Raw genomic sequence first — 21,513 nt, forward strand, 5'->3', positions numbered from 1 at the left:
GGTGAGTGCAAAGTCTTATGGATCCAGTGGTGGCGGAAGCATCCCCAGGGCTCTTGGAAGTCTCAGTGTGGCTCTGGCGGCTCTCCAAGTGACTCAACAGCAGGAAGGTGAGTGAAGCAGCAACTTTGTGGCTTTTCAGGAATACAAGACGGGAGGTGGAGAGGGGAGCCGGAAGTGTTCCCAGAATCCTCAAGAGGCTGCCATGCCCACAAGGAGGCATCGTCAGGCTATGACCTGATTGACAGGTTAGACCCCACCTTTACACCTATTTATTAGGTTAAAATGAACTGATGTAACTAACACAGGCCATATTAAGCCACTTGTTTTGAAATCTAAACAGATGGGACCCAGGAGTGAGCCGACCCGGCGTGAAGGCTGCCGCACCTGAGCAGGGCGGTGTCCCAGCCACTGGCCCAGGATCTCCCAGGCTGGCCAGCAGGAGTTGAGAGAAGGGTTTTCCCGAGACGGAAAAAAAAGAGCCCCCCTCAAGAGGCTTCCAGCCTCCGCACCGAAGGAAAGCCCCCCTACGGCGCCACCTCCGTGACCCCAGCGCTAAGAAACTGGGGACCGGAAGTTGCTTTACCAGCGCCTCCCAGGCGGCTTCCGTTTCCGGTACCACGCCCCAGGCCAGCGCCCTTTCCTGCTACACCGGCCCCCAAGGTGCAGGCCGGCTCCTGTCGCTTGCTTCCAGTCTCCTCCTCTCCTCAGGGTTTCGAGCCCGAAAACTGACTGTAGTTACAGCGCCCTTCCATTTCTCAGCGAGGCTTTCAGACACCGCTCCCCGCCATCACGGTGCAGATTTAACGGACTTCTTTTGAAAAGCGTGCTGTAGGCGCGCGGAGACAAATGGCCCTTCGTGGACGTGAGCGGACGCCATTGTTGGGGCGGGGGGTGTCGGGAGCATGGACCTTCTATTAACAGTTGAGCAGCCAGAGGGGCGCATGACTTTGGGAGCCCCCACACTCCGGAGGGACCCGGCCAGCCGTGCCTCCTGAAGGGTCTCCGCGGATTTGGGAGTTCGGGCCCAGGGTGCTGGTGGAGTCGCCCCCAAGCCAGAATGCCACCTCAGCCAGGTGACTTTCCTGCCAGGATGGAATTTCTCTTAGGGAAGGCGACAAGTACCACGGGCCGCCAGGCCTTCCTGACCTCTCTGGAAACACAGGACAACTGTGCCCCAGGCACCTGTTCCGAGATGGGCTACCATGGCAATGCGCCCCACCACCCACTGCCTGAAGGAAGTGCCGAACCTCAAAACCAGCAAGCCTGCTGCGTCAGAACCAGCCTCAGTTCCCCCACAGGACGCCCGCATGCCCTCGAGTGGGGGTCTCTGGAGGAAGGATACCCCAGCATCCTGGTGCCAACAAAGTCACTCTTCCCAGTCCTGCAGGAACCACCCGAAGGAGCACCTTCCTCCCCTCGGGGCTGGGCCCCCACAAGCTCCTGCGACGTCCCCGAATACCATCATTTGGAATATGCCACACATGGCGGCCAGCTCTCCTAGGCTGGGAGAGTTATTTGTTTTTTTAAATAGAGACCATCAGGAATTTTGATATTCTGAGCCTGTGTTCTTATAGGAGACTGCCAGCCTACCTTCCTGGCATCAGAGTATGCTAGATGATTCTAGCATTTCCCACCAAACCAAAAGCCAGTTCTACGATTCTATGTTCTCCCAGAGCCATCCTCTCTTCCAGAAGGGGCTTGCCTCAGCTCCTTCACAAACATTTCGGAACAGCTAGACCCCAGTGAGGTACCCCCTTTGCCTCTTCAGGCAGCTCTGCTGGGCTGTCACAGTGTCTGGACTTTCCTTCCAGCTCTACCCACTTGACCCAGAATTCCAGAACCAGGCCCTGGAAGCAAGACACGCTGGACTCCGCTTCTGGCTTGTGAGCCAGTAGATATAACGAAACAGGAAGCTGGACGATGTAGGCAGGGCAGGGCCTCTGGGAATGCTACCTGATCAGGGCCCAGCTCTCCAAGAGCAACAAGACCATGGATGGAGTTGGATCCACCAAGCCTGGCCACATGACCTCTGGCAAATCCCACTCTCTTGTGTACTGTCTTTCTAAAAAATAAAACGGGATATTAACAGTCTCAGAAGACATGCAACCTGAATGCTCCTTCAAAGACAGAATGGTAAGACCTCTACTCACTTCGGACACAGCTGCAGGAAAGAGCAATCCCTAAAAGACACCATGTGTGGTAAAGCAAGTAGAGGGCCGGCAACAATGACAAACCATCCATGAGATGAAAGAAGTCGGCTCAACAATGAGCCCAAGCACATCAAAGATGGCGGAGAGAGAGGGTAAGGACCAGACAGCACTGCCTTCTGTTAGCCATGAGGTCACCGTGAGTTGGAGTAGGTCACAAAACAAAGTGGAAACTCCAGGGAGCCGCTGTTGGAAGTGTTCAATAGAGGAGCCCTGCAAGCAGCTCAGTGTGGTACCTGGCAGGAGCGACACGCTGGGTGAACAAGAGCTATTCCTATTGCCTCACTGTTCCCCATGGGCCAGGAATTATGCCAGTTATTCCAGAGGCACAGGCCATGCTTTCTGTGAAACAGGTCATTTCACTGGCAGAAGTAAATGCTTCAGTGGATGTAGGGAAGGCAGCAAAAGACAATGAGTTGGCATCCTAATAACTCTGGTACGGAGAGCACATAAAGCAGCTGGGCAAGAGGACGATGACCTCAAGGATATTTCACACAGGCAGAGGGATTCCACTCTGAACAGGTTCTGGGCGGCGTCTAGCAGAACACTCATGAGATGTTGAAATGGCTGCCCCGAATCAAAGGATGGGGTTGGTGTTGGTGGCTGCCTTTGAGTCGTCTCCGTCTCATGGTGACTCCGGGTGCAACAGAAGGGACTCCTGCCCTAGCCTGTGCCATCTTCATGATTAGTGCTATAGTCCAGTCCATTGTCATAACACCCGAGCGCCTTTCAACCAAAGGCTGAAATCCAGTACTCTATCAGACAATATTATGTTGTAATCCATAGCGGTTTCACTGGCTACTAGGATCACCTGGCCTTTCTTCCTAGTCTGATTTGACTTCGTCTGCATGTTCCACTGATGTTCACCACATGGGTGACCGTTCTGGCACTTGAAATACAAGTGTTTCCCTAAGTGGGCCCTGGAGAGAGGGCGTTGGAATGATCCAGGGGGCTGCTACAATATGAAAGTTTTTAATTGTCAGGAGACGCTGAGTAATTTTTTTTTCCTGAAAAAGGAGTGGTAGGCCAAATAGGTGTGGAAACTTATGAATATATAAATAACTGAGGGAAATGGTATTTTTTTTAAAAGGATGACCTTCTGAAAGGAAAATGAGTAAAGCCCAATCCATCTAGTCCATCTCTGTCATGTTGGTCTGCCCCTTCCTTTAGTGCCTTCCATAGAAAAAACTGCGCATTCGAACTCTTCAGTGATGAAAAGCTGGGGCAGGTTTGAATCGGTAAATACCACAGATCAATCACTGCCGAAAGACGAATCGCTAGGCAAAGAATAAAGAAGACCATCCAGTGTTAAAGCAAGTTTTAGAGTGAATCTTCCTGGTAGAAGTAACACAAGATGAAATTAAGAACAGCTAGAAAGAAACATTCACATTAAATCATCAGGAAAACTTTGTCTTAGTAGCAAGAATAGTTCTCTAAGAAAATTCATCATGACAGCTTTTCCACAAGGCCAAAGATCTGGTTATTGAAACAAATCCTAGTTATATATTTTATGCAGAATATAAATGATCCCAGTAAAAATAATCTTCGCAAAAGGAAAATGGAAATATATCCGAGAGAGTTTAACTGCAGTACACAAAATTGGTCTTCAAATTGGCTTCTTGGTGTTTTACTCAGAAAGTCTTCTCAACAAAAATCCATCAATATGCTTACAATTCTAATTTAAATGCATCCATTCTTAAACACAGAATCAAGATTTCTTGGGGGATTACAAAAAACCAAACAGCAAATCGAATTGGTGGGTCTGAACATCCTGTTCCCATGGAAACCTTCTGGGACTTTCACGATCTAACATGGTGTAGACCTGCTTGACTACATCTGGTGTTTCCACATATTAGGAAAAGTCCTGTACTTAATTCCAAAAATGTGATAATGGTTCCAAGGAGTTGTTGAGTAAATGACAAAAGTTAGTCTTAGACATGATGACTGGCTCCACCTGCCAAAGAAAACTGACTCCAGAAACTCCCTGCCATCAAGTCCATTTGTGGCTCACAATGACCCTGTAGGACAGAGAAGCCTGCCCCTAGAGGCTTTTAAGACTATACATCTTTTTGGGTGTCAAAAGCCTTCTCTTTCTTCCTCGGAGCAGCTGGTGGTTTTGAACTGCTAACCATGTGGTTGGTTAGCAGTCCAACATGTAACCTACTACCTCACCAGGGCTCCTCCAGAAAAAGTACTGGATGATGAAAATTGGACTAAAGAAGGTGGAGAGACGAAGGGAAGGATAAAGCGAGTGAAGGAGAAAAAGGGAAGGGGAGGAAGAGATGGAGGGAGAAAGGGGGTGTGCTTGCTCTCTCTCTCACCCACCAGTTGCTATTGAGTTGACGCCAACTTACAGCAGCCCCTCTCTATCAGGCTCCCTGTCTATCAGGATTTCAACGCCTGATTTTTTAAAAGCCGATCACCAGGCCTTTCTTCTGAGGTGCCTCTGGGTGGACGTGATAGGAACCTCCAGTCTTTCAATTATTGGCTTATCTAATGACTCCTTTGTATCCACCACACCCCCAGGGTCTAAACTCACCTCACACAAAATTTTTAAAAAAACAACTGAACTCCACTGCCAGCGAGTCAATTCCAACGCATAGAGGGTGTTTCCTAAAAGCCTGGCTTTGCTTTTAGAGACAAACAGCACTGAGTTCAAATTCAACTCCCCCCCCCCCCTCTATGCCAGCTCCCTGGGGTATGGTGTCCTTGGCTGAGAGAATGCTGAGAGAATGAATGGATGGGGAGAGGAACGCAGAGTTAGGCCCTGCACCGTTCCTAGTTCGATCACGGGAAGGGTGGGCCCCTGACTGAAATGGAATCCTTCGATCCTGTGGTTGAGTCAAATCTGATCCCTAGAGAAGCTGAAGGGCAGGGTAGGGACTGGCTCAGAGGGTGTTTCTCAGGCTGCACATTTTTGCGGGAGCAGAGTGCCTCATCTTTCTCCGACAGAGCAGCGGGTGAGTTCAAACCACCGACCTTTCACTTAGCCCAGCACAACCCCCTGTGCAACCAGGGCTGCAGTATCTCATTTTTTCTCGCATCAAATCAGTTGCTTAAGATTGTTGAGTGATTGGGGGGGAAATACTGAGTTTCTGAAATGGAGACGTTCCAAAGCAGGTCCATAGGGGGCCCACGGAGGCCTCCCTGAGTCCCTGCTGCTGTCGCTGGAAGCCTTTTCCTGGGACCCTTGAGAGCTGGGTGAGGCGTTCCAAGGGGCTTTTAACAGATGGAAGGAAGCTCAGGGCCACCCTCCTTGCCACTCGGCCCTCACAAGTCTGGGGGCAGGGAGAAACCGCTTAAAGCCTGGCAAAGGTCCAAAGAATTACTCAGCTGGCTGGTTCCAAGTGGCTAGGAAGGGCCTCCCAAGTAAGAGATACACAATGGGTAATTAGAATGAATAACCCCAATACGGAAAAGTTTCCACATCTAACTATTCATTTTTCCTTCCTTAGCTAGGCAGCCCAAAATACACGTGCTACGCATTTCAGGGAAACAACTTATTCTCCGGAGCCAGGGGAGTGTGTGAGGCCTCGCAGATGAAGAACTGGCCCTGCGGTGAGAAGCAGCTCCCACCCCGCCTTGTGGCCTGGCACAGCTCTTCACAGCCCGCAGTGCCACTGACCCTGCTCTGCCCCGCATCCCCATCGGCAGCTTTTAAGGGGAACCAATGCTCGCACAAAGGTTAAGCGCCAAATGAAAGGCCGGCGGTTCAAACACGCTCAGTGGCCCTGTTGGAGGCAAGTCCTGGCAGCACCCTTCTTTAACACGGAGGGTCTATAACGTGTTGAGGGATTTCCTGACGAAGGTTAAAGATGGCAGCCTTCAGCATGGATTACAACTCAATGCCAAGAAGACCAAAACCCCCACAACTGGACCCATAGGTAACATAATGATAAATGGAGAAAAGGTTGAAATTTTCAAGGACTTCATTTTGCATGGATCCACTATTAATGTTCATGGAAGCAGCAGTCCAGAGGTCAAAAGACACATTGCACTGGGTAAATCTGCAGCACAACAACTCTTAAAGTGTGAGAAGCAAGGGCATCGGTTTGAGGACTATGGTGAGCCTGACCCAATCCCTGGGATTTTCAATGGCCTCCTGTGCAGGTAAGAGATGGACAGGGAATAAGGAAGACCGAAGAAGAATCAATGCATTGGAATGATAGTGCTGGCAAAGAATATTGTTAAGTACCTGACTGCCAAAAAGAACGACTGTATCTGTCTTGGAAGAATGCGCCGGAGAGGCAGGGATGGAGAGATAGTGTCCCACGTACTACGGACATGTTGTCAGGAGAGGCCATTTCCATGCTCTCCCTCCAAGAGGAGGAAGGCCCTCGACAAGAGGGACTGATTCAGCAGCTGCCTCAGAGGGCTCTAACTTAATGACTGTGCAGGAGGCCGGGGATCAGAGGGTGTTGCATTCTGTTGTAACAGGGTCACGATGAGTTGGAACTGACTCCACAGCACCTCACAACAAGAAAACCTTAGGGGGCAGTTCTGCTCTGTCACATGGGGTTCTGTTTGTAGAAGTGGAAGAGAGAATAGGAGCTGCTGTGAAAGGAGACAGTTGGGTTTTTCTTCGTCATCTGAAGCTGTCTCTGCACTCTTTGTGGCCGTATCACAACGGCACATCCCACTGGCTAGAGCACCGTTTCCCCAAGTGTGAGATACCGCTCCCTGGGGAGGTGCTGGGTTGATCCAGGAGGCTGCTGAAGCAGATACTTACACTTTATCCTGGATTATGGGCTGGAATATAAGTGTTTTCACTGCCAGGGGCAGGGGTGCAGTGCTGAGTAATTTTTTTCTCCTGAAATGTACACCAAATAAGTTTGGGACCCTAAGGGCTAGACTAGAGTCTCCAGTACAATGTTGAACGGACGATGTAGGAGGAAACACCCTTGCCGTATTCTTGACTGTAAGGAGCAAAGCTGATTCACAGCTCCTCTGTGTGGGTAGAACGACCTTCCCTGGGGGATTAAGATTGGGGTGGGACAGCCAGCAAACAGGCCACCAGTTTAAAATTCCATGGCTGTCAAGCAGATTCCAACTCATGAAGGCCTACGTGTGTCCCAGAAGAACTGTGCTCCAGGGGGGTTTCAAGGCTGATTTTTGGGACGCAGATCACCAGGCCCTTTCTTCTGAGGAACCTCTGAGTGGACTAGAACCTCCAACCTTTTGGCTAGCAGCCACGCGTGGTTAATCAATTGCATCACCCAAGACCCTGAAGAATCCCACTGTTTTTATCCAGAGTTCAGTGGTGTTTCACAAACCCAAAAGTACCAATTCACAGCCATCGAGTCCACTCTGACTGAGCGACCCTACAGGACAGAGCAGAATTGCCCGAGGGCTTTTGAGATGTTAACTCTCTATGGGAGTAGAAAGTCCCGTCTTCCTCCTGCACAGCGGCTGGTGGTTTCTCGAACTGCTGCCTTCTCAGCAGTCGACAACCCAATGTATAACCCCTGAGCCATCAGGCTCTCCAGTGTTTCACAGATACTCCTCAATTTGGTCGAAGTAAGGACCATGAAACGGCCCTTTCAGTTCGTCTGGTTCTGTGACTGTGGGGAGGGGCAGGCTGAGCTCCTCTTTGTTGGCCTGGCAGAAGTCCTGCCCCGAAAGCCCTCTTTAAAGGACACAAGGGCTGGTTACCTCTCTGGGCCAACCAGTTTCTCTTACAAACTTGGTCCCAGGGGTGGGCGTGGGGGACAGTAAGGGATAGAGCTGGTTTCAGAGTAAATACTTCCTTAGGAAAACAACCGCTTGAACAAAAGCAAACGACAGAGCACTCTAATGAATCCCTCTCATCCTCCTCCGTGCTATTGTGAGGCCACAAACCGGGAGCACAGCGGGCAGCTATGAGCGTGGTGGCGCTGGGTCCTGGACAGATGGCTTTTGAGGAGAGGACTTTCCAAGGGCAGTGCGCTGGCCATAGACCCACCTCTGCCATAGGAGGAAGCTGGCCGGGACCTGCACCACCCCCCTCCACTCCCTCCCGCAACCCCCCATTACAAACACACACTGCATAACATCCTGAGAGAACAAGGACCGGCGCCCAGGGAACTCCGTTGCCTTCTTCCACGAAGCCTCTTCAGGACATGGTTTCCACATTTATAAAATGGGAATGATGAATTAATAGCGAAATAGTCCTTGCAGGGTTGCTTGGATGAAATAAAATACATTGACAGTCATGGACACGATCTTAAAAATTATTAAAGTGTTATCAACTCTAAGGCTCCCAATTAGTGTGACCCAGCAGGCCCTTCCTGGAATCCCTGAAACAGTGCCAGTGGCACAGTGGTTAAGCGGGTTCTGTTGTGGACCACAGAGCCAGTGGTTTGAGCCCAGCAGCCACGTTGTGGCAGAATGCTGCCGTGCAGGTTTGGAGCTGGGGAAACCCAGGGGGCAGTTCTTTCCTGTCCTCTGTGGTCACTAGGTGTTAAGTGGATGCCACTCCGAGAGTGTTAGAGAAAGAGAGGGTCTCCCCCATTCTTGCATCGTCCTGCCCCTCTGCCCTTCCTTCCTCGGGGCACAAGGAAGCTGCAGGGGAACCATCCTTTCCTCCCAAACTTCTACCAGCTTCTTTGCTGCTCCCCTCCCCAGCACCAGAGACAAAGGTCTTGGCGGATACTGCGGGAAGACACAGGTGGGCTTCGGTGGCTGGGAACAGTAAACCCAGAGAAGAGCCCATCCCACGGGGTTTCTCTACAGCTCCACAGCTGTACTGACTTGTTCTGTGGCTCGGGGTGGTTTCTCTTGCTTCAAAGGAGGCTGGGAAGGAAAGTACGTAGAGCAGGAGGAAAATTTTTTAAATTTTCTAGGGTCTGGTGGCAGCGTTACTGAAGACAGCAGTAGACATATCTTCTGTTTACAACGCTTACTCTGCCCACCTTCCTGCCCAATTAAGCGAAGTCAGCTCATCAAAGGTGGTGCCTGGCCCATTGGAGTCATCGGAACCAACCAGAAAGATGCACGGGACTCATCATACCTATAAAATTTATAGATGCCCCTCCCCCAGGTGCTCTCTTGCTCTCTCTCCTCTGAAAGACCTACCACACTGTTGTTGACTGGATTCTGACCCACCGACCTTGGAGAACCAAGTAGAACTTCCCCACAAGCAGGCGGCCATCTGTTTCTCCCCAGAGTGGCTGCGAGGTTCCGACTGCCGCCATCTCAGTCTGTCCGGGATTTCCCTGCCCCACCTTGAGTCTCCTCACACCTTCAGCTACTCTTGTCAAGTTCAATCAAGCCTTACACTGAGTAAAATAAGTCAATTCAAAAGACAATGTATGATTTCATGAAGACGGAATTCCCAGAATGGTGAATGTACAAGGATCAGAAATGATTTGTGGTCACCATTGAGTTGTCTTATTTATTTTTTTCACTGTCATCGAATCAATTCCAACTCAGATTGACCTTATAGGGCAGGGTAGAACTGACCCTGTGGGTTATTGAGGCTGCAACGCTCTCTTTTTAAAAATCCTTTTATTGGGGGCTTGTACAGCTCCTATCACAATCCATCCTTCACACATCAGACAATTCAGTGGCTTAAACATATGAAAGAGTAGTGCAATCATCACCACAATCCATTTGAGAACATTTTCTTCTTGCTTGTATCCATTATGATTAGACCCCCATTCCCCTCTAAACTCCCCTGCCGCAACCCTAAGAAATTATTAATCCAGTGACTGTCTCTATAGATTTGACATCGTTCGTCTTAATGAAAATTTTAAAAGGGGCCTTGCAAATTGTCCCAGGCATCAGAATATATGTTGGTATCTTCAAAACAGACTGCTGTCAACTTTTTACCCTAAGTATTACCTTAATACCCTAGGGATTAAGGGGAAATATAGATATGTCTCTCACAAAGGCTTATTTTGACTACACCTTCATGTGGACAATTCTGGGCCCAAGAGTGGACATACATAGGCTAAGACGTCTCCGTTGCCGGAGCTGAGAGGCAGAGAACACAGACTTACAGCTGGGTACCTCTCAGGACAGACACTAGCGCTCGGCACAGAGCGGGGCACTGAAGCTTCAGAGAAACTCTGGAAGCAGGGCTTCCTGGAGGTGCCTTGTGGTTCGTGGTGCCAGCCCACTGGCACCTCTGTCTTACCTCAGACACCTCACACCCCACCTCCTGCTGGATGGATCCTCCAGGCCTGCCCTGGTGGTTCCCACCTGTCCTTCCACACTGCGGCCCAGCACAGAGGGAGGCGGGAGGTGGCCAGCCTGCGGGCACCCCCACAGTGTTACCTATTTGTCTTTCTAGGTCAGCGGCTTCATCAGGCGTGGCTCGAGGGAGGACGCCAGGGTCACTGAAGCTGGTGCGGAGCAGGGTCCCAATGACGAAGAAGAACAGGATGCCTCCCACCACGGGGATCGCGGGGGTGATCTTCACGGCCAGGTATGGGCAGCTGCCAACAGGAGGGACGAGAAAGGAGAGGGACATTAGTGGTCGACCCAATCCCCAAACCCAGACCTGCTGCCATGAGCTCTGGTCAGACTCCTGGACACCCGATGGTGATAAAGCTATGATAGCCAGGCCTTTCTTCTGCAGCACCTCGGGGTGGATTAATCTGCTGACCTTTCTGGTGAGTTCAAATTAAATTGACGACCGACTATCAAGTCCTTTAGGACTCCTGGGGACCCCTTTCCCTAAGTGGGAATCTTTCTAGAACGAGATCGCCAGGCCTTTCTTCCTTGGTGCCGCTTGGGTGGATTTGAATTGCCAACTTTTAGGTCAGTAAGCAAGCGCACAGCATTCAAGCTCCCTGAGAACCCTTTGCTTTGCCACGGTTGTGTCACTGTGGAGGAATGAGTTCCTCTGTGGCCCTCTGCCTCCGAGCTCCCGCAAAAGACAACTTGAGTGATTCCCACCCCCATCCCCCCCCCATCCCCCCCCCCCCCCCCCCCCGCCGCTTTCAATTCTGTGGAGCTGTGGAGTCTTCTTTGCCTGAGTTTTCCAAACAACATAGACTTTTTGTCTGGCCCTGGGTTGCAGGGCCCTCCTCTTCCTGCTCAGTGACTAGAGCAGAGATTGGTCAATACATTATGCAAATTAAGTGAGTTTAACTCAAATTGGGCCTCCTGAGAGGAGACTGGTCAGTTTGTGTCCTGCCCCTGAACTGGGAGGGGCCATGCCTTAACTTGGCAAGAAGAGGGTGTGGGTAGAAAGAAAGGGGCAGCAGACGGGTGGGGGGGGGGGTGAGGCACTGTCTAAAAGAGCTGTTGCATTGACATCTGCAAGAGGCCCCAGAGGGACCCAGCGGCAGAGGGTGGTGACGGATGGCAAGTCCGAGAGGAGAGGAAGTGACCGCTGCCCTGCACTGAGGAAGGGGCACTGTCCATCTGCTTCCCGCCTCTGGGATGTATCCTCGTCCTCAATAAACCACTTCACTGTTTTGAGTATGGTGTGTGGGCTCTGGGTGGCTATTCCAAGCCAAGAAGAGGCACCCAGAGTAGAGGGGGTGGGGGAAAGACTGGTACAAGTCTGAAGAGTGAAGATGTGTCTGACCTCCGCCTCAGAGGGCACGGCCATGGGCAGATCTTAAGCCGCATGGTCGCATGACCTCCCAGGAGTCAGGCTCAGATGCTGACATCGTTATTACTACGCCTGCAAAGAGCAGTCTCACCCACTTTGGACGTGTTGGTTGACAGGAGAGACAAGTCCCTGGAGAAGGATGTCATGTTCGGTGCAGTAGCCAGTCAGAGAAAAAGTGGAAGCTCCTCAAGGAGATGGACGGACACAGTGGCGGCAAGAATGGGCTCAGGCACGGGAACACTGGTGAGGATGGCGTAGGACCGGGCAGTGTTTCCTCCTGTCGTGTATAAGGCTGCTATGGGTCAGGACCCACTTGATGCACCCAACAATGAATTGCATTCTGGGAAACCCACAGGGGCAGTCCTACCCTGTCCCATAGGGTCGCCGTGAGCTGGAATTGATTCGATGGCACTGGAGTCACTAATTTTATTAAGCCAGCTGATCCCGATTCACAGAAGCGACTCGATGGCAGGGAGCTTCGATTTCGGTTTTCTCCCACCTAGTAAACACATCCCTGGTGCCATAATGGTTAAGCGCCCCGGCCACTAACTAGAAACTGTGGACAGTTGGAGCCCACACAGTGGGCTCTGTGGGAGAGAGCACCATTGATCAGCTCCCATAAAGATTCCAAACTCACTGCCATCGAGTTCATTCCGACTCCAAGCGGCCCTCCCTCCGGACAGAGGAGGGCGGCCCCTGTGAGTCTCGGGGGCTCAAATGCTCTACATTAGAATGTTTCCTGAGTTCAGCTGCTGACCTGGTGCTTAGAGCACGACACGGAACCATCGCCACTCTGTCTTGCGGGGCCACAAGGGGTTGAAATGGATTCGAGGGGACAAACAACAGCGAGGACACCCCTGTTCCATAGCCATAGCGTGCTCCTCCCGGGCAGAACTCAGGGAATGGCTGGCAGAGGAATGACCATCTCCCTGCGTGAATAATCACTCTCCGCTGTGCCGCGCTTGTATAAAAACACACGTCCCCTCGGCACTGCAAACACAGCCCGGGAGTGTCTGTCCTTGCTAAGCAGCCCGAGTCCCCGGGGATTGCAGAACATAAGAAGACACGATCTCTCAGTCACCCTTCCTCAGACCCAGCCTTCCCACCAGGCCAGACGACTGGGCAACTTTCCAAGGACCCCACATCTCACCCACCCTCAAAATTGAGAACCTGGTTCTCAGTATGTGGAGGCTAATCAGTGCAAAAAACAAAAACAAGTTCAAGAGCAAGGGAAGTGAACTTGCCCGGTTCTGAAGAGACGGGATTACGGAGATTCACAAACAAAAGTCAACAAAAACCAGATAGGGTTCTAGTCAATTCCCCCTCCTGGGAGCCCCAAGGGCCCTACAGCAGAAGTGTCCTCCGCGGGGTTTTCAACCACTGGTTTTCCAGAAGTAGATCGTCAGGCCTTTCTTCGGAGGCACCCCTAAATGGACTGAACGCTACAACATTCTAAGTGCACAAACCATGGGCGCCAACCAGGCAGTCCCCACATACGGTAAACCAAGCCCACCAACTCCACTGCCGCTGCGTCAGAATGACTGAGTAGAATGACCTCTGTGGGTTTCCCAGGCTGTAAATCTTTAAGGGAGTAGACAGCCCATCTTTCTCCCTTGGAACTGCTAGTGGGTCTGAACCACCGACCTTGGGATTAGCAGTCCGATGCTTACTTGACAGTGCCACCTGGGCTCCTTCACACATGGTGGGGCTTGCTATGTGTTGGGTAACTGAATGAATGGAATTCATTCAATTAACCTGATGGCAACACAGAAAAGATGAGGAAAGTCAGACCAGCTGTGCCCTCAACTCCAACAACGTCCCTTCCCAGCAACAACGTTCTTGCAGGTGAAGCGCCTGATGCGGCACTGGCGCTGTCAAGCATTCCGTCTCGCTTGGATCTACAGCCAATGCTCTTGGAAGCTGCAGTCAGGAGACCGAAAGAAGTGTCGCCCTGGGTAAATCTGCTGCACAAGGCTTCTCGAGAGTACTGTAAAGCAAGGATGATACTTTGAGGGCTAAGGTGTGCCTGGCCCGAGCCGTGGTATTTTCAGTGGCCTCGTAAGCATGTGGAAGTTGGGACCCTGAGTAAGGCAGACTGAAGACGAATCGATGCATCCGAACGAAAGTGCCGGCGAGGCGTATTTAAAGTTCCATGGACTGCCGAAAGAACCAACACATCTGTCTTGGACGAAATACAGCCACAGGGGGTCAGGAGAGACCAGTCCCTGGAGAAGGACATCGTGCTTGGTAAAAAGAGGAAGGCCCTCAAGGCGATGTATTTACACAGGGCTCCCGTGTAAAAACAAGTGTGAGGCTGGCGCAGGGCCGGCTGTGCTTCATTCTGTTGTGCTGAGTCACTGTGAGCAGGAAGACTACAGGCACTAACAACAGGTCCCTTGTGAGGGCAGCTCTGGGTGGGGGTCAGCCCTTGACCCCTTCCTGGCTGCAAGGTTGGCAGTTCCAACCCACCCAGAGGCGCCTGGGAAGACAGGCACGGTGGTCGGTTTCTGGAGGACACAGCCTTGCAAACTCTACAAAGCATGGCTGTACACTGACACACAAGGGGCCGCCACGAGTTGGGGTGGACTCAACTACACTGGCACAGATCACAGCCCTTGCTCTGTGGGCCCCATCCGACGACCAGCCAGCATTCTGACTCACGACAGCGTGGGCGGGGGGGGGGGGAGGAAGATAAGGAAGGCAGTCTTTCTGAGGCGAGCCGTCTGCCGAGCTCCTTTCTGAAACCTGTACCAAGTCCCTTTGCAAACACAGGAGAACTCCTGCCCCTAAACCAATGGTTCTCAACCTTCCTCAGGCCGCGACTCTCTCATACAGTTCCTCGTGTGGTGGTGACCCCCAACCATAAAATTATTCTCATTGCTACTTCATCGCTGTCATTTGGCTACTGTTATGAATCGGGAGACCCCTGTGAAAGGGTCGTTTGACCTGTAAAGGGGTCGCGACCCACAGATTGAGAACTGCTGCCCTAAACAAACAATGCAATCCATGCCTCCCGGGCTGCTCCAGAGTTCAGCCAGTGAAGCTGACAGTGTCTGCAGTCCTGCAGGAAAAGAAAAGGCAGTGACAGAGCCTGCCTGTCAGCAAGCAAGCTTGGATCATCTGCATCTGGTAGGCTGCTACTCAGCCGCCCTCCACTCCCGGCGTCAAGTTCTTCACATAGCCCAGCATCTCGGACTGTTTGCTCAGCACACAGACTAAGTATCGTGAGAGGCGACAACCCGGACACGCACCTTTCCTGATGGAAACCATGCAGTAGCCTCTCGTTCGGTTTGAGTGTCTTGTCTCGTGATCTACAGACCCGTTTCCCAGGAGCGCAATTGAGTAGTCCAGGATTCCCATTCGTTGCCATGTTATCTACAATTTGTTATGATCCATACAGTCAACTGCTTTAAAATGCAGGTAAACCTCTTTCCAGTACCCTCTGCTTTCAGTGAACATCCGTCCAACATCCGCCCTGGTATTTGCTATCACTTCACGTGAATGGCAGAGCGGGGCAATGAGCAGGGAAGACCGAAGAAGAAGCAATGCCTTTGAGGTATGGCGTTGGTGAAGTGTATCGATTTTACGACAGACTGTACAAGAACAAAGCTGTTTGGCTAAGAAGAAATACAGCCAAAAGGCTCCTGAGGATCGAGAACGGCAAGACTTCCGCTCACCTACTTTGCACAGGTGATCAAAATGAACGAGTTCCCAGAGAAGGGAAAGTTGAGGGGCAGCGAGAAGGAGGAAGACCCTCAACGGGTCGGATTGACACAGTGGTTGCCAACAATGAGCTCAAGCCTAAGAACAATGAAGAGGCTGGCGCAGGGCTGGGTGGTGTGGTGGTGTGCAGTGCATCGGTTGCTATGAGTTGGCACTGGATCGGGGGCATCTCCCCACAGTGATGACCACAGCCCATGGTAGCAAGGGGCAGACTTCAGGGACAAGGGGAGGCCAGTGGGAGATCTTAGGCAAGGCGCAGTCACCAGTACAGCTTAAGGACCTAAAAGCCTGTGAGTAGCCGCGAAGAGTCCTGGCCAGAGCACAGACTCTTGGAAAGAGGCCCCTGCAGACAGGGAGCAGGTGTGGCGGGGACCCGTCAGAGTGAGCCAGGCCCCAGCCTCCCTGAGGACCTGCACTTGACAGAGGGGAGGATGCCCAGCTGTGATGGTCTGGGTAGACTAGAGAAACAAATCCATGGACATACGTATGTGTATAAGAAAGAGATTTATATACCAGAGCAACTGAACATTGAGAAAACATCCCAATCCCAGTCCAGTCCAAGGCCATAAGTCCGATAGCAGCCCGTGTGTCCAATACCAATCTACAAAGTCCTCCTCAGACTCACAAAACACATGCAATGAAGCCAAATGCAGGACGATCATAAGCCAATAGTTAGAAAGTTCTTGGGTCCAGTGGCGTTGTAAGCATCTCAGAGCTGGCAGGGGTCTCTCCGTGGCTTCTCCGGCTTCCGAGGTCTGGTTGCGTCCATGTGGCTTGTCTTCTGAAAATGTCTCCCAGGGATTAGGAGAGAGAGAGAGAGAGAGAGAGAGAGAGAGAGAGAGAGAGAGAGAGAGAGAGAGAGAGAGAGAGGTCTTCCGCCTCCAAGGAAAAAGTACCAGATTCCCCAGAATTCTCAGGAGAAGACCATGCCCGCAGAAATCTCATGGGCTGTATCTGGAGTAACAGCCTAGACTCCACCCCTACTCTCTTCATCCTCAAACTGACGCCAGAGTAGGTGACCACCCCACCGGCCCAAGGATGCGAACACCAACTGTGGCCCATTTCCCTTTGGACAACGGTGACCCACATACAGCCGGGCAGCGAGGAAGAAGCACGGGTGACCGGGTTCCTGGTCGCCATTAAGCTCCACCAGAAATGGACTGAAGGGAAAAAGAGGCATCAGGAGAGAGCCGGCGGCTCCACGATACCAGAGTCGGGCTCATTTAGCGCCAGACAGAGCTCTAACATGGCCAGGAGCCGCTCCACAGCCTCCCCCTCGGCCCCCAGGGGTCACCCCGACCCTCCGGCTGTCTGGCCGGCTCTGGGGAGGACGATTAAGCGGCTCTGCGCACACTCCAGACTCACTGTGTAGCTGAGGGCACAGAAAGGCCATTGCAGGTAATGATTCAAAAAGAGGGCATGGTCCAAAGAGTGTAAGAAACTGGGGATTTTACAAAATCTGATCCTGATCAAAATAACCTGCTCAAATCCAGGAACTGGGGGGTGGGTGTTACTGGGGTTCACGTTTAGACTTGGAGAGGGAAACGGCTTTCTGCTCACTGCATTACTTGAAACCATGCCGTCTGTGTATTTCGTCATTGAAAAAAAAAATCACGATTTCCCCATGAAAGAGACCCTGGCATCGCAGGCTCCGGGGAGAGAGAGGCATCAAGTCTGCCACCCCGGCTACACGCCACTCTGTTCGTCAGAGACCCGGCGTCACTGGGCTTCCTCAGAATGCTCCTGCGGGCAAGAGCCGCTTCTCTCAAAAGACGAAACAGGACACCGAGAAAAGCCACAGTAACAAGACGCCGCGGGGACGTCCAGCCCAAGTGGCCTTTGGAGCAGAAAAGGAAGACTGTTTGTTACTTCCAAACCATTCATCGTCTCAGGGTGAATGACGTCACTACATTGGGGGGAGGCGGGCGAGGGCAGGGAGGGGGTTGTTAAAAGGCAAATGTTATATTAAGAGGGGGAGTTTGTTATCTCCTAACTTTCGTTTGTTGTCTGCTTATGGAAATGCACAGAAAACGCTCCTGGTTCCCACACCACATGGCCTCCGGGTCGATACTTCTGATGCACGTGTATCGACACTTACACCCCAATATGTGCACACGCACATGCACACACACACGCGCACGCAACCGTAGACACACCGCACTGTGGAACTCTGGTATGCTATCCCTACAGGTAATGGGGTAAGACCCCCACTCTCTGCTCAATATGGACTCCTTCCAACCCTACAGAGCAGAAAGCAGGGCTGCCGTAATTATGGGTTTCAAGAATGAATGTCGGGAGCAGAGGACCTCATCTTGCTCCCACCGAGCCGCTGGTGGGCTTGAACGGCCGACCTTGCCGTTAGCAGAGCAGCCCCTAGCCCACAGCACCACCAGGGCTCCTTGCTGTTGTTCTCGGGGCCATGGAGTCGGTTCTGACTCAGCACCCGGTGTATAACAGAAGGAAACACGGCCGGCACGGGCCGTCCTCGCAGTGGGCACGAGCCAGGCCACTGTGGCATCGTCTCCAGAGGAGCTTCCTCCTTTTCTCTGCTCTTCCACGTTATCCGGCCTCAGAGCCCACGGTGCTTTCCGTATGGGACAGCACTGCTCCCTATCTCAAAAACAGGAAGAGGAACTCTTCTTCATATACCAAAGCCAGGAGGAGGGGCCAAGCCCCAAAGGCCTCCCCCCCCTGCAAAACAAACCAAATCAATGAAACCAGGCCTCTTGACATTCACAGAGAACAGGAGCACTCAATTAAGGCGGTTCCCATGTTTCAGATACCAAAATATCCTATTAAACAAAAATTCAGAACCTTGATCAAAATCCAAGGGGTGCAGAAAGTTCATGGTGAAATGGAACGGGGAGATCTAGGCATTTTCCCAGAAACGCTGCGAAGCCCGCATGCCTCCTGCATCCCGGGTCAGTCACGGATCCCGGGTCAGTTATGTCGGTAATAAATAGTTGAGGCAAAGATAGGAAAGCGGTCGCTGGAGCCAGTGATTCACACGTGTGAAAGTTCAGGGGAGCAGCTGGGATGCTGGGGGCCCTGATACGAATCACCTCAGTCCTCTCTTCTGCGTCAACGGTGAAACAGATGCGCGCTTGTGACCTACAGGCAGGGGCGGGCTCACTTCCTTAATCACATACTTGGGAATAAACGTACCACCAGGGCCAAGGATAAACATATTTCCTGGAGGCAAACAGAGATAAAAAGATGGGGAATGGGGTTGGTGGGTTTAAAAGTGTGCATCTACTCAGAATTCAAATAATACGATTCCACACAGCTCCCAGAAGTGTTGTTCTCCCCATAATCACCATGGGATCCCACCTGACCCCCAGCAGCACCCAGTGTTGGAAAATGCCCCCTCCTTCCCAACTGCATTAACTGCCCAGATGCAAGGCGCTCAGCAGGTGTGGCGGGTGGCTACCAGCAGTTAGAACGCATCAGCCGCCTTCGGGAGAAAGAGGGGGCTGTGAAGGGGTGCAGTGTTGGAGACCCCCAGGGGCAGCTCTCCTCTGCCCTACAGGGTCGCCCTGAGCGGGAACGTAGTGGACGACAGCAGGGTTTAGGTTTTATTCCGGGTACCTCTGCTTCTACCTGTCCGTGCACCGGAGATGGGCATTGACATACATGGACGCACAGACCCAGGGGGAGAACTCAGCTCTTATATAAGCTGTCACTGAGCCCATTCAACTCATGGCGACCCTGCAGGACAGCGTCGAGAACTGCGCCTGTGAGTTTCAGGAACTGTGGCCCTATGGGCGTGGAGAGCTACATCTTTCTCCCAAGGACACTGGAGGTTTCAAACTGCCGACCTTGCCGCTAGCAGCTCAAGGCGTCACCACTACGCCACCAGGGCTCCAGAGGGAGAGATGCTCATAGAAAAAGCTCAAATGCAGAGTGAAGTAGCGGATGGAATCCCCCCTCTCTTCCCCACTACCCTCCCACCCCCCCTCCCATGAACAGAGAACACATAGAAAGCTCATGCGCTGTCTCAGGTCAACATTTCCACGCCCACGGCCACCCCGGAGCTTTCTAACCAGGATCCCTGGTGGCGCACAGGTTAAGCACCTGGTGCCAAAGAGGGGTTTGGTGATGCCAACCCTCCGAGCGGCTCCTTGGGAGAAAGGCCATCGAAGATGCCAGCTCAGGAAACACGATGGGGCAGCTTGATCTGTCACATGACGGTGTCGATTGAAATGTGTCACACAGGGCTGCTCCAAATTGAAATCAACTCAGGCTCCAACACCCAGCAATGGCATCCAGGGAAGGGGGCAGCTCTGACCCTCTGAGAAAGGGACTTCTCAGAGGAGGCTGGATCTCTGGTGGATGTCCCCTACTGCCCGCCCACTAGATGAGTTCAGACAAAGGAGCCTCCAGCCTCAGCCCCAGCTGTCACTCAGCCCAGCGGGGGCGGGCTTTTCCTCCCAAAGTGGGTGGTCCACCCACTCCCCACCTCACCCTGGGCCTCCCAGGCCACCCAGGTAGATCCAGGCATGGCCCGGAAGCTGGGAGGCTGTAGTGTCAACAGAGCCTCATAAACCACAGTGTCAGCAGCCTGGCTACCCTGGAGAATGTGCTTGGGGGTGACACAATGGCCGTTCCCAGTGTCACTTTCCAAGATGTTCTGAGTTGCATTTGAACTCCCAGGAAGCCGGACACCGTAAAGGGGCACCAGTCTCTGTCTGCCCTGGAGTGGCTTCTTGGTGCTTTTAACATGATCCTAAGAGCCCAGGTGAAGGTGCAGTGGTTTGGCACTCGGCAGCTAACTACAAGGTTGGAGATTCAAACCCACCATGTGCTCCACGAGAGAAAGAGGAGAACTTGTGGGGTTCCACTGAGCTGGAGGCCACGTGATGCCAAAATAGGTCTTTTGTTTGTTTTTTCCCGGTTTTGTGTGACCACACAGGTCTGGCCCCGCATATTTATTCCCTCCCGGCCCTGCCTTCAAAGGCTGCGCTGTCATTTTCAGATCAGACGGGGTCCCTGGATGGACCAGGAGGCTAAGCACTAGGCTACTTGCTAACTGCAGGGTTGGTAGTTTGGATCCACTCAGTGGCACCTCAGAAGATAGGCCTGGCAACATCCTCCTCCGGGAAGGTCAGACCATGGGAGGAACCATCTGACCTGCAGGGGGTTCGTGAGCCAGAGTCACCTTGACAACGGTGGGGCTAGGCTGTGATTTTGCTGTGGCCATTGATGTGACGGCCAGAGCTACTACCCAACCTTGCCTTCAGTGACCCCCTGGAACCACAGAGCAGTGATGGGCAGGAAAGTCCTGGCCTGGACCTCTCCACCTTGGGCCATCTGGGGTATGCATAGGCACATGCTGGCTTTATGGGCAGAGTGGCCAAGGTAGGGGTTCAGGATTTGCTCTGGCCCTAAATAGAGGCTGGGCCATTTCCAGTCCCATCTCACCTCTGAGTGAACTTGCACTCTGTTCTTCGGTCTAGCCACGGCGAGGAGGAAGGTGCTGGCAGGGCTGCTCACCATGCTGCCTTTCGAGCCTCCGCTGCCTTCAGCGTGTTACACTGGGGTGGCTGCCTTGCTGTGGGGTGCTGGGACACCAGCAGGGTCACCCCAGGTAGAAAGGCTTTAGCAGAGCTTCCAGACAATGGCAGAGCACAAAGAAAACCACCCGCGGAAAATCCTGCACTGCCTAACACCGGACCACCCAGTGCTGGAAGGTGAGTCTCGGCTAGGCGAGGCCCAAACCAAACTTGCAGAATCCAGCTCATAGTGGCCCCCCAGGACAGAGAAGAACTGTCCCGCAGGGTCTCCACGGCGGCCATCCTGACTGAAGCGGGCTGCCACAGCTTCCTCCCCTGGAGCAGCGGGTGGGTTGGGACACTGATTCCTTGCACTGAACTACTGCACGCCCAGGGCTCCCACCTGCACTGGAAGGCATTCAAACCACACCCACTGCCATCATGTCGGCTCCAGTTCACAGGGTCTCCGAGACGGTAGGTGCGTCTTTCCAGAAGCAGACAGGCCCCAGAGGCCTCCCAGAGAGGCTGGTGGGTTTGAACCACCCAT

At 52.6% G+C, this 21,513-nt stretch overlaps 1 protein-coding gene across 2 annotated transcripts in view; it reads right to left on the reverse strand.

Annotated features, from left to right (window-relative positions):
- The window catches only part of ZDHHC14 (zDHHC palmitoyltransferase 14), a 319,518-nt gene that overhangs the window by 169,227 nt on the left and 128,778 nt on the right, over positions 1-21,513 (reverse strand). For both annotated transcript variants that reach the window (XM_075554333.1, XM_075554334.1), the window contains exon 2: positions 10,464-10,624. In XM_075554333.1, the coding sequence (XP_075410448.1) occupies positions 10,464-10,624 (161 nt within the window). The remainder of the gene's footprint in view (positions 1-10,463; positions 10,625-21,513) is intronic.

The sequence above is a fragment of the Tenrec ecaudatus genome, chromosome 7 (genome assembly GCF_050624435.1).
Source record: "Tenrec ecaudatus isolate mTenEca1 chromosome 7, mTenEca1.hap1, whole genome shotgun sequence".
NCBI classification, from domain to species: Eukaryota; Metazoa; Chordata; class Mammalia; order Afrosoricida; family Tenrecidae; genus Tenrec; species Tenrec ecaudatus.